The 16,101-nt window shown below is 44.9% G+C and overlaps 2 protein-coding genes across 2 annotated transcripts; both read right to left on the minus strand.

The window, feature by feature from the left end:
- Window positions 1-7,209: 7,209 nt before the first annotated feature.
- Window positions 7,210-8,145, minus strand: LOC136653016 (olfactory receptor 14A16-like). The gene has a single exon (XM_066629941.1). It carries the CDS (start codon window positions 8,143-8,145, stop codon window positions 7,210-7,212), a length of 936 nt encoding a protein of 311 aa, XP_066486038.1.
- A 5,828-nt stretch (window positions 8,146-13,973) lies between these two features.
- LOC136653017 (olfactory receptor 14I1-like) lies at window positions 13,974-14,945 on the minus strand. Its single transcript, XM_066629943.1, has one exon. It carries the CDS (start codon window positions 14,943-14,945, stop codon window positions 13,974-13,976), a length of 972 nt encoding a protein of 323 aa, XP_066486040.1.
- Between the last annotated feature and the right edge of the window lie 1,156 nt (window positions 14,946-16,101).

The raw sequence follows: 16,101 nt of genomic DNA on the forward strand, positions 1-16,101 counted from the left end.
CAAGAAAAATGTAGCACAGGACTAAATAAAAGCTAAGAACACTTGTATATTGATTTTGGGGATAATCCTAACCCCTTATGTCAGTGCTTTCCAGCACTGGGACATGTGCTTTCCAATGGGACATGTGCTGCACCCTGCAGTTGGGTGTCACTCACGGAGGCCTCCTCAAAGTAAGGGAATGTTTGTTCCCTTACCACAGAACTGCATTGCCCTTATGTCAGTGCTGGAAAGCACTGACATAAGGGGTTAGGATTGCACCCTTCATGTACAGTGGTGCCTTGCATAACGAAATTAATCCGTTCCGTGAGTCCTTTCGTTATGCGAATTTTTCGTTCTGCGAATCGCGTTTTCCCATAGGAATGCATTGAAATTTAATTAATGCATTCCTATGGGCAAGAAAAGTCAGAACAAAGTCAAATTTGTTTTACAAAGTGTTTATTAAGTGCTCTTTAAAGGCATACATACTGTACAGAGGATTTCAAAAATTTCAAGCACAAAACTTCAACTTTTTAAACATGACAGAAAAACATTTAAAAATCAGCAAACATGAGGCAGGACCATCTGACTTGAGGCTCAACACTGAAACTGAACAGAAACAGTCACAAACAGTCCTTGGACTGTGCAAAACTCTTCAGAAAGTACATTTTTAAGGCATGTAAGCAGGGACATCATACAGAAACCAATACAGAAACTTTTTAAAATCGCCAAAGGACTCTCTAAGGCTCTAGGGGACCCTTGTACACAAACATTTTAAGGTGACCAAGTCAGGCTGAAGTGTCTCAACCTACAGGACCAGTCTTTTAAGTCCGGAAACTGGAGGCAGACAGAACTGTCTCCACATCACAGCAGCAGTCATTTACGTTCCCAGAGCTGCGGAGGGTCTCTCTGGGGATGGCATGAACGCTGGTCAACTGGGAAGGTGCAGTAGAGTAGGCAGGGACACTGGCAAACGTGGAGAAGGCGCAGTAGAGTAGGCAGGGACACTGGCAAACGTGGAGAAGATGCATGCAGGAACGGTCTCAGGCTGTCTAGCTAGGACAGAAGCAGTTTACAGTTAGCCAAAGACAACCTGGAGACAGACCCCTCTGTCCCCCAAGTCTCAGCATCACTGCTCTAACTTACCAGACAACTTGGACAATGCTGGCAAACTGGGAGAAGGCGCAGTAAAGTAGGCAGGGACACTGGCAAACTGGGAATGGTCTCAGGCTGGCTAGCTAGGACAGAAGCAGTTTGCAGTTAGCCAAAGACAACCTGGAGACAGACCCCTCTGTCCCCCAAGTCTCAGCATCACTGCTCTAACTTACCTTAACTTAACAACTTGGACAACTGGGAGAAGGCTTCAAGGCTTGACTTCAAGGCTTCTAGGAGGACGAGGAGGAGGAGGAGGAAGGCAACTGGGCACCACTGGTAGAAGCAGCAGGTTCCTCTTCCACTCTTTGCTTCTTCATGAAGAACCTGTCCATGGTCTGCTGCTTCAGCCGCCTTTTCAACACCCCTCTGAAAGAGAACATGATCCTTCTATCAAACATGTTCGCAAGGTCATGTGCCAGAGCCTTGTCTGGGTGGTGCCGCTGTGCCTAAGTCTGCACGTTTTGCCACTGTTGGCAGATGTCCTTCAGTTCCATGAAGGACAGCTGTTCCTCACTTGTCGCTTCTTCCTCTTTCAAAGAGGCCTGCTCCTGCGTAGCCTCTGCCTGCAGTTCGACCAGCTCCTGGGTGAACAGCTCCCGGTCGTGGTCCTCCACCAGCTCGCAGATGTCCTCCTCTGTGACCTCGAGGCCCATGGTCCTCCCCAAGGAAACAATGTCCTCCAGCACTGTTGACTCTGGTGCAGGTGCAGAAGCATCAGAGTCACTTGTTGCCACACACTCTGGCCACAGGTTGCGCCAAGCGGAATTCAGATTTCTCTGGCTGATCCTGTCCCAGGCCTTGGTGATCATCTTCAGCAGCTGACGATGTCAAAGTGGTCTCTCCAGAATTCACGCAGGGTGAGGTTGGTGCAATTGGTCACCTCGAAGCAGTGCCTGAAAAGCTCCTTGGTGTAGAGTTTTTTGAAATTGGCGATGACCTGCTGATCCATTGGCTGGAGTAGTGGGGTGGTGTTAGGCGGCAGGAACATGATGTTTATGAAGCAGAAGTCCTCTAACAAGTCTTCTTCAAGGCCTAGAGGATGAGCAGGAACATTGTCCATTGGAAGCACGGCCTTCAGCGGCAGGTCGTTGTCCAGCAGGTACTGCTTGACAGCAGGGCCAAAAGCCAGATTGACCCAGTCCACAAACAGGACGCGTGTGACCCAAGCCTTAGTGTTGGATCGCCACAACATGCTTAGCCGGTCTTTGTTGACTTTGTGCTTCCTGAAGGCCCGTGGGTTCTCGGAGTGGTACACCAGCAGGGGCTTTATCTTCAGGTCCCCACTGGTGTTGGCACAGAAGAGGAGGGTCAGACGGTCCTTCATGGGCTTGTGGCCAGGCAGCTTGGTCTCCTCTTGAGTGAGGAAGGTCCTTTTGGGCATCCTCTTCCAAAACAGCCCGGTCTCATCGCAGTTGAAGACCTGCTGTGGAAGGTAGCCCTGTGTAGTCACAACCTCCAGGAACTCTGAGGCAAAGTCCTCAGCCGCAGGAACATCGGAACTGGCAGCCTCTCCATGCCTGACCACGCTGTGGATTCCAGATCTGGTTTTGAATCTTTCAAACCAGCCTCTGCTTGCCTTGAAGACTTCTGGCTCGGCTGAGGTTCCTGGCTCTTGCTGTACGAGGTCAGTGTGCAAGGCCTTGGCCTTCTCACAAATGACAGCCTCAGTCACTGTGTCCCCTGCACGCTGCTTCTCTTCCATCCAGATGAGCAGCAACTTCTCCACCTCCTCCAGAACAGCTGGCCGGTTCCTCACAATCCTGGTGACACCCTTGGCTGCATCTGTCACAAGGATCTTCTCCCTCATCTTCAGGATGGTCCCGATGGTGGATGGATTCCTCCTGTACTCCCTGGCGAGGTCTGTCACTCTCATGCCTCCGTCGTGCTTCTGGATGATCTCCTTCTTCATTTCTAGTGTCATCTTTGTCCTCTTCCCGGCCTCTGCAGGAGCAGCCTTCTTGGGACCCATGTCAGCAGTTGCTACGTTCGCAAAAACAAAAGGCAGTGCTTCACATCCGCTTCATGCACACCTTCCCACCCCTGGCCAAACCTGCCTGGGACCAAAAAGTGGCATAACACCCACCCCCACCCCCAACACAGGAGAACAAATGCACATGTTGAAGCTACACTCCCTACCTGGCCAAACCTGCCTGGGACAAAAAAGTGGCATAACACTCACCCCCACCCCCCAACACAGGAGAACAAATGCACATGGTGAAGCTACGCTCCCTACCTGGCCAAACCTGCCTGGGACAAAAAAGTGGCATAACACTCACCCCCACCCCCCAACACAGGAGAACAAATGCACATGGTGAAGCTACGCTCCCTACCTGGCCAAACCTGCCTGGGACAAAAAAGTGGCATAACACCCACCCCCACCCCCCAACACAGGAGAACACATGCACATGGTGAAGCTACGCTCCCTATCTGGCCAAACCTGCCTGGGACAAAAAAGTGGCATAACACCCACCCACCCCAACACAGGAGAACAAATGCACATGGTGAAACTACGCTCCCTACCTTTCCACTGCTTGAGATGTCCCTGTGAAGAAGCTCCTTAAATCCTGGTCTGGAAAAACGGTTGCAAATGAGTTCCACAGATTCCCCAAACTGCTGGAAAAACTCCCCTAACCTCCCCAAAACAGCAGGCCAAAACTGGCCAACTGGCCAGCTGGCCCCCCAAAACGTACCTCAAATGCTGGCCACCACTTCCCAAAAGTTATGAAAAGTTCAAAGAAACTTACCTTAACTGCTGGTAGTAGGTTCCCCAAGGAGTTGGTGAACTGCTCAGAACTGCTCAGAACAGTTGACCAAATACAGGGTTCGCCCACAGCACAGGCTCCTGGAAGTCAACCCTGGAACTGCATGTGGAGAAGTGAGCCCAGGCTGCATTGGGGAGGCTTTTTAAACTTCCAGGCACAATGCATCCTGGGTATTAACGGGTGTGTGATTTAAAACAAACCAGGACAATAAAAAAAAATTCGTTATGCGAAGCATAAGTCACAAAAATTTGTTATGCGAGTTACCAAACTTCGCGAACCACTTTCGTTATGCGGGTTTTTTGGTGCGCAGGGCATTCGTTATGCAAGGCACCACTGTACTTAATTTACACTCTATACTACTTTTTATTAAATTTAAAACTATGTTATATATAATTTATTAATTGCAAGAAGGTTATGCAGGAGTTATGGAGTGCCTGCAGGGGCCCGCTCACAGGGAAAAGGAGGCCATTAAAGTTCTTTTCCAGGACACAAGGCAAAAAAGAGGACATGTCCTGGAAAAAGAGGATGTCTGGTCACCCTGGATGCAGCACTCTAGTAGAAGTCAGCCTGATGTGTCTGGGACCAGGGAAACAAGTTCCTCATGACATGAGGAAAAGGCACCAGTTGCAGACAATGACAGACATCTCCTAACCGTAAAATGTGGAGGTGGGTAACAGAAACAGTCTCTCGTAATGTGTCCACTATGCTAGCACAATACTTGGAAAACCATTTAGAGCACAATCCTGCTCTTCACTTGAACTGACGCAAGTCCCTTGTGCCGGCCCAAGAGGGTTGCAAATGTGCTATAAAGCACGTTTGCGTCTCCTCGGGAGTAAGCTGCGCTGGCTCATGAAGGCACGCCAGCACACATAGGCTGAATCCAGCCTCTGTGGTGGCTTCTGCGGCGAGTTACAATTTGGTTATGCTACATGGTTATAATTCAGACATGCTTTATTGCTGATGCAGTTAATATTTTGCTTTGAAATATGCTATTTTCTCTGATACATTAATATTTTCTTTCCTAGGAACCTCCTGTGACTGTAAAGAAGTTTTGCTTTAAGAAGTCAGGTTAAGGTTGCCCCCCAATACATGACCTAGAGGGGGAATGTGATGAATGCCTGAATCCCCTTCCATTACACTGAAGGTTGGTTCCGCCTTTTGAGAAGCTTCTTGACTGACGGCCCAATCCTTTGTGGGCCATACATTGCCAGAACTAGTGTTCCAGCAGCATAACATCCTTTATGAATGTCACAAAATGGGACATGCTGTTCCATGGAGTCAGGATGCCACTGCTCACTGTGATTGCCCATGGTGCCATGCCAATGGATTCTCCATGTCCCATAACACTGGTAAGTCAGCTTGGAGGATGGGAGGGAGGTGAGGAGGGGGCAGAAAAGGGTGAATCGCAACCAGGAAGGGGGCAATATCAACACCACCAATATGCTATTCCCCTTCCTGGCCCCAATCCACCTTCCCAAGTCCGCTTGAACTTGCAATAGACAGGGGAGTGAAAGGAGAGGATTAGGCTGTGGCCATGGAGATGGTGAGGCCAAGTGAGATTGGAGACTTCTTTTGTGTGTTGTTAACAAATTGTTTGTTCCAAATCAGTCAGCTTCTAGATGGTGGCTCTTCTTACCAGAGCTAAACATGTTATGCAAGAAAGCTGTGGTCACTCATGGAATTTCCCAAAGAGCAGACAAGGCTCCATCCAAGACACCATGAATGGTCACCACCAAATACCTGATACATTACCGAAAGCATTCTTTTTTTTGGAACTTGGGACTTTAGATATTATAGACAACATGTTTTTAAAATCTTGGTATGGTGATACATCATTTATCCTTTGATATGGAACTTGATATAGATTTTAAGGATTAACCTAACTTCTCTTCAAATAAGAAAAACATGTGAAATTAGGAGCCAAAATTGTGACTGGTTTTCTGTTAAAACCAGGATAGGAAAAGTCATTATGTCAAGATGACCTGCAGAGAGAGAGAAAAACATGTGCGTCATAGCTTTCCCAAATGGAACATTCCAGGGTCTTGTGAAATCAAAGTTGCAGGCCAGAACTTCTCCATACATGGCTAACAGACTTCCCAGTTAGGACTGGAACCATGCACCAGTATGCCAAATAAGGAGAGGGAAATGACATGTATATCACGTGGGTCAGTTGTTTGTGACAAAGTATAAGTAAAGGAGTTTTGGGTGTGGTTCGGAGAGAAATCAATGGTCCACCATGGTGTAACTTCGAACCTGTATCCATCCTAAATATATTAAATAGCATGTAAATAAACTTTCTATATGCTTTTAAATGAGTCTGTGTCTGCTTAGCATTTTACCCAGAGACCAAGTCCCAGAAATCTCTCTATCAAACTTCAGCATCGACATCATAAAACGCTCTGGAGTCATTTAGCTAGTTTGTGCCCTATACCAATAAAACTAAAAAGGAACAACCCAACCCATTAATAATATAAAGACAGAATCAAAATGCGTATCCAGCGCAAGTAAGGGCCCCAAAGTGACTCAACTGAAGGTAAGGGGAAACTCTTCCCCTTACCCCTGTGTAAGCCACTGCAGACCCAATGGGTCTCCTCATACTTGTGCCACCTCCAGAGGTGACATAAGTCCAAGACGAGTGGAGCGACTTGCAGCCTCTCCACACTGCTTGGGAATGGGGGTTGAGGTCTGGGCCCTAATTGCTGGGTCCCAGTCCTGCATCCCCCTCCCCACCTATCTGCCCCCAGGACCACCCTCTCCCTGCCCTCCCCCTGCCCCAGAACGCCTCCCTCCCACCTCTTCCCTGCCCTCCCCAGAGCCTTGCATCAACCGAGCTTGGCCAAAGCAAAGCTCCCCATCAAGGTTGGCGTGGAGGCTGGATTCAGCTTCTGTGGAGCAGCGTGCATCCCTGCACTGCTCCAGCTGACACTCGAGGAGGTGCAAACATGCCCTATGGCATGTTTGCAACCCTCCTGGGCCAGCGCAAGGGACTTGCATAGGCCCAAGGCACAATTTGGATTGCACCTTAAGTTACACAAACAAATGGTTTAATAAGAACAATATAGACATTTGTGGGTTAACATATGTGTGAACTGCACAAGGAATGTCCAACAAGAATGTATACTTCCTTGTCAGGAATCTGACTGTGCTCTGTAATTGCTGAAGAGTGAGAGGAAATTCAGGTGAAGAATGAGGACAACCTAAGTATATGTGGCAGACTAACATTTTCATATAATAAGGGCTAATAATTTCTTCCTCACTATTCCATTAAAGAAGGTTAAAGTCACAAAAATCTTGGGATCCTGTTAGGAAAACAACTCTAATGTAGTAACTTCCACAATGCAGTCCGGATCTCTTTATTTCTCATGCTATAAATGAATGGATTCAGCATATAAGGAAAAGTGGTATATATGACAGAAATACCAAGACCCAGATCAGATGAAATATTAGTGGGAGGCTTTGTGTAGACAAAGAGTCCAGCGAACACAAGCAAAGAGACAACAGTGAGGTGCGGGATGCAAGTGGAGAGGGCTTTCTGACGTCCCTGTGCTGAAGGGATTCTGAACACTGCAGTGAAGATTGACACATAAGTTGTAACAATGAAGACAAAACATCCAAACATTGCACTACAACTAAACACAATAAGCCCAACTTCAACTAGGTACAAATTATCACAAGAGAGTCTCATTAACTTTGGGACTTCACAGAAGAACTGATCAATGTCATGAGAGCAAAAGTTCATGCTAAAAGTGCCACTTATGTGTATAATACCATTGATAATGCCACAAATCCATGCACCTGTTGCCATCTGAATGCAAGCTCCTTTGTTCATAATAGCTTCATACTGCAGTGGATTGCAGATGGCGACATACCGGTCGTGTGCCATTACGGTCAGGAGGGCTAAATCTGATCCTCCAAAGAAGAAAAAAAAGAACACTTGAGCAATACATCCTGAATAGGAAATGGTTCTGCTATTTGTGAGTAAATTAGCCATAGATTTGGGAATGGGGACAGAAATGGTGCCCATGTCAATCAGGGCTAGGTTCATGAGGAAGAAATACATGGGGGTCTGCAGGTGATGATCCAGGACTACTATAGTAATGATGAGAAGATTCCCAATGATTGCTGTCAAGTACAAAACTAGGAAGAGAAAGAAGTATAATATCTGTAGTTCTCTGTCCTCAGAAAAGTCCAGGAGCAGAAAATCAGAGGTGGAGGTAAGATTGGGTCTTCTGTCTGCCACAAGAAATGTCATGCTACCTGCAGGAGTATAAACCAAATTCTATTAAAACCAATTTCTCCATGTATTGAAATAGAATTGCTTGAGTTTAGACCACTTTGGTCCATAGTCAATGGAATGACTAAGGACCCAATCCTATCCAATTTTCCAGTGCTGATGCAATTGTGCCAGTGAACTGCACACTGCATCCTGTGGTGGAGGGGCAGACACCGGGGCCTTCAAAAGGAATGGGAATATGTGTTCCCTTACTATGGGGCTACATTGTGGCTATACCGGAGCTAGAAAGTTGGATAGGATTGGGCCCTAAGGCTACAATCCTAACCAACTTTCCAGCACTGACATAAGAGCAATGCAACTTCGAGGGAACAAACATTGCCTTACCATGAGGAGGCCTCCATGACTGCCCCCCAACTGCAGGATGTAGCACATGCCCCACTGGCACAGCTATGCCAGTGCTGGAAAGTTGGTTAGGATTGTGCCCTGATAGAATGAAGTCTGCAAGGAAATATCTGGGAGAAGGTGTGAGATATCCCTAGTCATCATCAATCTAGTTTTCATGGTACAATGTGCTGGTCAGTAATACTCACTGAAATAAGTCCTTTCTATCAGGAGTATTCTGTTACAGAATTTGCAAAAGCCAATGGTTTGTCAAGAATAGGATGAAAGCAGCTTAAGAAAGGCTGTGTATGCATTTCTTCTCCCCAGTATCTTCCCGTACTACCATGCTACTGTTAGTGGTGGCATGTGAGCTGAGCCACCAGGTGTACATAGTGAGAAAACATGCAAATGCTAGCCTTCACCAATAGATGTTGCTTGTTTAAAAACCTGTGAGTTACTTCTCTCCCTACATCTGATGGGTCACTGGGGATTTCCTGTGTTTTCTGCCTGTGAGTAAGAATAGCTGCAGTTCATTCATATCATTCTGCCTATACTGACCATGGTTTGGTTTGGTCTTAAATTCCTGGGAACAGTGTGATCTGAATGACCCCATAACCATTTGTTTTCAGTGTAGCTCATACCAATTTAAAGAGTGAATCATTAGATACTCCTTTCCCCCCAAAGACATCCAAACAGCCACTCAGTCTAGTTGCAAAGCAGACCCATCTCTTACAACATTATAAGTCAGAACTTTGATGCAGAACACAGCTTTTCCATCCCTTATGCACTTATCTTACAATCTTCAGCTGACACATCCTTACGTGGAGCTCTTCAGTCACTTCTCGTGAAGTGTAGGGTGAATGGAATACAGGCTGAGTCTCGTTATTCATGAGGGTTCCGTTCCCAGAACTCATGTGGATGGCAAAAATCACATTAAAGCAAATCCATTTAAAAAACAATGTCGCTTTGTTAGGCGATTTAAAAACAGCCTTGCTGACTTTTGCGATGTAAGACAGAATCATTACAGTCTCTCTCCAGGCGCTTAGAAAGGCTTTACTTGAGTTCTGGGAATGGAACCCTTACGAGTAACAAGCCTCAACCTGTGCTGCTTTAGAAGCAGTTTAACCCCTCCAGACCTCATTCAGGGACAAGTTCAACTGGCCTGATAGTTGGGCCTTCCTGGGCTACATGTGAAGAATTGTTTCCTAGGTGCAGCCTAGAAATAGTTTATACTACTGTATTGTTGAGCTTTCAGTCTAAAGTGAAATATATAATGCAATCACTTTCCAAATCATAGAAAAAAGGATACTCATGTGACCAAATTGGGTGAGAGCAAAAGAGGGGGGGGGACTTCTACTCATGGTGGAGACTTCTACACTTGCAGAAGCAACAATGAGTGAAATTGCACTTCAACTGATGTGTAGTCACATAGCAACTGTGAGGTCTGGTGGACCCAACTCTTTCCCTTTGGTACAGGCAGCGGCGGACCTCCCCAGCCCCACACCTGGGGCAAAGGTCTGTAATGATGCCCCCATGGGCTGTCGCCAACCCCCTTACTCGAAAAGCCACCCCCCCACTCACCTGAGGCTCACGGAGCCTCGCACAACCTCCAGCTGTGTCAGAAAAACCTCTGTGAGGTTCCCTGATGCTATAAAACCAGAAACAGTTTCCACCCCCGTCAGGAACCTCAGAGAGGCTTCCGCAGGGTCCTAGAGGCTGGCTCCTGGGGCTTTTGCCCCATCTCATCTATGATAGGTCCGCAACTGGACACAGGTTCACAACTACAAAGTAGTGCTTTAGTCTTGTGGAATCAGTGTTGTACCGGCTGTCACAGAAATGTGACATTATATGAACTGAAGCTAAGCTCTGGAAGGTACAATGCAAAATGGTATGCGGGGGGGGGGGAGCTGTTTGGATGGAGGGGCAATAGATAGCTAAGAAAAAGAAAAGTGGGAGAAAAATGTACTTACTTTTCCCCATTGGCATCTTTCAAAAGCAGGTATAATCCCTTTTCGAAAGCTGTTTGGTCATTGTTCATCAGCATATATCAATTGCATAACAATATCTTTAATTTCTTCTGTTGATATCTTTCAATAGCATTATTGTTATTATTAACAGTATTTACAGGATAGTAGATATAATCCTTTTCTAAATGCATTTAGGCCATTTTGTGTCAGCAGTTCTCTATTCATTGAAATAGAGATCATTTTGTGTCCTTTGAAATTTGGCACTGTGTGTGTAGTTCTTTCTGTTATTGCAATAAAGGGCTTTCTGCATGGAAAACAAATGTTATTAATATCTCCTTTGACTGCTTTGAGACCTACTCCCAGGAGTCCAGCACATCTGATTAAAAATAAAAATAAAAATAATTGAGGAGACTTTTGTGTCCTGATTTATTTCTCTGTGTCTAACGAGCCTAAAGAATCCTTGTCATCATCAAGCTGCATCTGAGTAAAGAAAACTCTAAAGATAAGATCAGACTACCTATCTACCTTAAACAAGTTTAAACACAATCTTTATTTTTATAATTGTGATTTTTTTTTTTTACAATTGTAACGCTGAAGAAAAAGTCATACCTTGCAAGCAGCCTTTTTCCTATGTTTGAAAATCCATAACCTAGCCTCACATATGTTTGTAGATTGGGGAAATTCCTCCATTTCTGGAGTACTGATATTGGTAGGCTAGAGTTCTTCCCGGGATAAGGGAATATTTATTCTCTAATCCAATGTCAAGCCTCAGCCTGCCCAATGAGACTGCTTGAATTTGCAGCAGCAAAATCACTGGCAGGAGGTCTGACTCAGTTGATAGAGCTGCCACCTTGTATGCCTGAAGATCTGAGGCTGCCAGTTCGAGACAACCAGAAGTACTCAAGAACTGATGACATGCTGATATGAGCTGAATCTCGGTGGCAGAGAGGAGTTGCTGTCAAGTGGAGCGTGGGAGGCGAAGGGCCAGAGAGAGGCCAGACTGGGAAGGAATCCAGCTGGAACGAGGAGTTCTATGAAAGACTAGAACTATTCAATTGTAAAAATCCCTACAGGGTTTTAGAACAGCCTGCCTATGTAAACCGCCTTGGATTAAAGTCTGAGGAGAAATCTGATGACCAAAGAAAGGCGGTATATAAATACCTGCATAAATAAATAAATAAATCCAAGGAACACCATGTTGGGCTTTTAGGTCTGGGATGGGGATTAGGATACAATGGCCTCTTCCATTCTCCCTGACCCCCTCCCTGGCCTAATCCTCTTCCCTGCCCTAAAACACCCCTTCCTGCCTCAGTTCCACCCTTCTACCACCCTTTCCTACTGTCTGCCCCTCAGTGCAGCATTTACCTGCTCTGGCAGTCATCTTATCGGGCTGGATTCAGCACCACTGGGATGGCACAGGCCTTCCTGTCGGCACTGCCCACTCATAAATGCTTTGTGTTGTCAAAGTGCAAAACAAATTGTGTTGGTAACAAATTGCTTGCTTCAAGTCAGGAAGCTATTAGAAGGTGGCTCTTCTTACCAGGGCCAAACATGGTGTACAAGAAAAGTGGGGTTACTCACGGAATTTCCTAAAGAGCAGGCAAGGCTCCATCCAAGACACCCTGAATGATCACCACCAAATACTTGACAAATTCCTGAAAGTCTTCTTTTCTTTGGGACATAGGGCTTTAGATATTACAGAACAACATGTTTTAATATTATGGATATGGTGTTACACCGTTTATCCTTTGACACAGAACAAATGACATTATGAAAAGCTCTAACATCATTCAGCCAGCTGGCACCCTATACCAACAAATCGGAAAAAAACAACCCCAGACAATTAATAACATAAAGTTTGGAAATTATGACCGATTAATAGCCAAATCCCATCTTCCATTGGTACATAGGAGGCATGGCCATTGCCACCGTGTCTTCTGCATCCTCTTTACTTAACTGAGGAAGACAACAGTTGAGAGGGGTTGGAAGGGGACAAACTTCCAATTGTGTGATCCTCAATGTGACTCCTCAGAGCTGTGCCAGCTCTCTTACTGGCATAACTCCAAGGAGCTCCAAGGGGCATGTCAGGCTAAGGATGGGGGTTCAGGATGTGACTTTCGCCAGTTCTGCTTTATCCCACCTCAGGGTGAAGTTCTGCTGGTGGCATGTGACACGGCTCATACTGCATGGCTTTCTGGCAGATACATCATTTGAGAAGAACAGGCCTCATACCTTTCAAGCTATAGACAATATGTGAGTAATTCTCAGAGGTACCAAATCTCTCGTTATAATAGGGTATGACATATGCTCTATACCTGCAGTTCTCAAAATGTGGGTCCAGGACTCATCAGTGTGTCATGACTCAATTTTTGGTGGTTTGTGAAACTGACAGGGCAGATTAGGCTTTGTGCATCAAGGGTTAAACAAGCTGCTCTTTGGGGGGAGTACTACTGATGAATCATCATTATAGTCACACCCCTCAGCATTTATAAATCAGGAAGTAGCCTCTAGGTCAGGGGTGTCAAACCCGTTTCACACCAAGGGCCAAACAGCATTCATGGTGCATGCTAAGGGCCAGAAGGAACTCGTTAACTGCAAATGACAGAAGAGAAAATACAAAATCTTGAAGCCTTTTTATAATTGGATAGATAATTCTAGATAAAGAATATTGTTTAGTTAAATTATTAATTTAGTATGATATGATAACTTTTTTATTGATTAATAACTGTTTTTAGACATTATAATTTTTTTCTCTTTTGGGCTAATGTGTGTTGTAATTGATGGCCAATACCCTCATGTGCAACCTGTGTAGTCTCAGCCCTAAGTCTAACCTATTTACCTTACCCGTATCTGTAATAAATAAATGAACTCCGTTGGAGAGAGAGAGAGAGAGAGAGAGAGAGAGAGAATACAAAATCTTGATCATATTTCAAGATATGGGAGAGCCCAATTTTCATGTGGGCTGTCCTTATAGCAGTAACACCTCGGCACTGCTCTGCAGCTGAGAGCCTGAGGGTCAGATAAAAAGCTTCTGCAAGCTGTATCTGGCCCCCAGGTCTTATGCTTGACATCCCTGCTCTAGGTCTTCTAAGTCGTCTGAGAACCACTGCACTATAGATTCACAATACAGATTCACTATATTTCACAAGTGAATCTCCACTATATCAAAGAGCAAGTAATTCATTATTCTTGAGAATCTTCCTTCCCAACTAAATAATAGATTTCCCAAACATTGGAGGATATTGTTATGCTACTCAGTGAAAAACAAGTTCAAAGATTATATAAATAAATTGTGTAATAACAACAATAATGATGCACGTGTGGAGAGCATAAGGAAAGTCCAACAAGAATGTCTGCTTCTTTCTCAGGAATCCTGGCTGATCTCTGCAATAGAGTGAGGCAAATTCAGGTAAAGAGAGAGGACAACCTGCATATATTTGGCGACCATCATTTTCATATAACCTTTTCCCACTATTCCATTAAAGAAGAAGATTACACTCACAACAATCTTGAGATCCTGTTAGGAAAACTACTCTGATGTAGAAACTTCCACAATGCAGTCTGGATCTCTTTATTTCTCATGCTGTAAATGAATGGGTTCAGCATAGAAGGTAAAGTGGTATATATGACAGAAATAACAAGATTCAGGCCAGATGAATTATTACTGGAAGGCATTGCATAGACAAAGAGTCCAAGGAATACAAGCAAAGAGACAACAGTGAGGTGAGGAAGGCAAGTGGAAAGGGCTTTCTGACGTCCCTGTGCAGAAGGAATTCTCAGCACTGCAGTGAAGATCGACACATATGATGTCACTATGAAAAAAAAGCATCCCAACATTCCACTGCAACTAAGCACAAGAAGCCCAACTTCAACTAGGTACAAGTCAGTGCAAGAGAGTCTTATTAACTTTGGGACTTCACAGAAGAACTGATCAACAACGTTCGAGCAAAAAGTAATTGTAAAGGTGCCGCTTGTGTGCGTAACAGCATAGAGAACACCACAAATCCATGCACTCATTGCCATCTGAATGCAAGCTCCTTTGGTCATAATAGCTTCATATTGTAGTGGATTGCAGATGGCAACATAGCGGTCATGCGCCATGATGGTCAACAGTGCAAAGTCGGAGCCTCCAAAGAAGAAAAGAAAGAACGTTTGAGCGACACACCCAGAATAAGAAATGGTTCTGCTGTTCATGAGTGAATTAGTCATGGATTTGGGTACCATGACTGAAATGGTGCCCATGTCCATCAGGGCTAAGTTCATCAGGAAGAAGTACATGGGGGTGTGCAAGTGATGATCAAGGCGTACTAAAATAATGATGAGAAGATTTCCAATCATGGCTGTCAAGTACAAAGCTAGGAACACAAAGAAATGCAAGATCTGTAGTTCTCGGACCTCTGCAAATTCCAGGAGCAGAAAATCAGAGATGGAGGTAAGATTGGGTCTTCCATCTGTAACAGGAAACTCCATGCTGTCTGTGGGAGGATAAACCAAATTCTATTAAAGCCAAATTCCAGGAGCAGAAACTCAGAAATGGAGGTAAGATTGGGTCTTCAGTCTGCATCAGGAAATATCATGCTACCTGTGGGAGGATAAACTGAATTCCATTAAAGACACTTTCCTCATGAAATGAAGCAGAGTTGCTTGAACTTAGACAGTTTAAGGCCATGGATCATGCAATGAGTAGAATGATCCACTCTGCAAAGAAATGTCTGTTGCATATGGAGTAATGCTATGAAATAATCCTAGACCTCCTCATATGCATCTTCATGGTACAAAGTTTTGGTCTATTCTCAGAACTAAGTCCTTTCTATCAGGATCTTGGAATGGGTTCCCCCACAGATAACAAGAGTAATTGGATAAGTTAGGGGCTTATTGAGACTAGTATTAAAGTAGGTTACGAAAGGCTGTGGATGTATTTCTTCTCTCCAAAACTGCAATATTGCTCCCTTCCACACCTCTATATAGATGTGTTTGAAAATGGTGTTTTTAGTTTAGTTTTTGTTTTTACTACTTTGTTTTGTTTTTGTTTTTGCTCAACCATTATGCTCAGTTAGACTTTTGGACTTATCACAGAAACATATAATCATAGAATCATGAGTTGGAAGGCTCCTAATAGGTAATCTAGTCCAACCCCCTGCCTGTAGCAGGAAATCCTTCTACGGCATCTCCAACAGATGCTTGTCAAGCCTCTGCTTGAAAATCTGCAGTGAGGGAGTCCACCCCCTCCCTCAGCAATCTGTTCCACTACTGAACCACCCTTACCATCAGGAATCTTTTCTTAGGTTCAATCAGAATTTCTTCTCTTGCAGTTTGTACCCATGGAGTCTAGTTCTACTTTCAGCAGCAGTTGAGAACAAATTTGTGCCTTCTTCCTTATGACAGTCCTTCAGGTATTTGAAGAGCGCTATCCTATCCGCCTCAGCCTTCTCTTCTCTGGGCTGAACATGTCAAGTTCCCTCAACCTTTCCTCGCAGGGCTTGTTCTCCAGCCCTCTGATCATCCTCGTTGCTCTCTTCTGAATCCACTCCAGTTTGGCTGCATCTTTCTTAGGGCACAATATTAACCCCTTTTGTCAGTGCTTTCCAGCACTGGCATAGCAGTACCAATGGGATGTGTGCTGCAT

This window comes from Tiliqua scincoides, chromosome 5 (assembly GCF_035046505.1).
Source record: "Tiliqua scincoides isolate rTilSci1 chromosome 5, rTilSci1.hap2, whole genome shotgun sequence".
Taxonomy (NCBI): Eukaryota; Metazoa; Chordata; class Lepidosauria; order Squamata; family Scincidae; genus Tiliqua; species Tiliqua scincoides.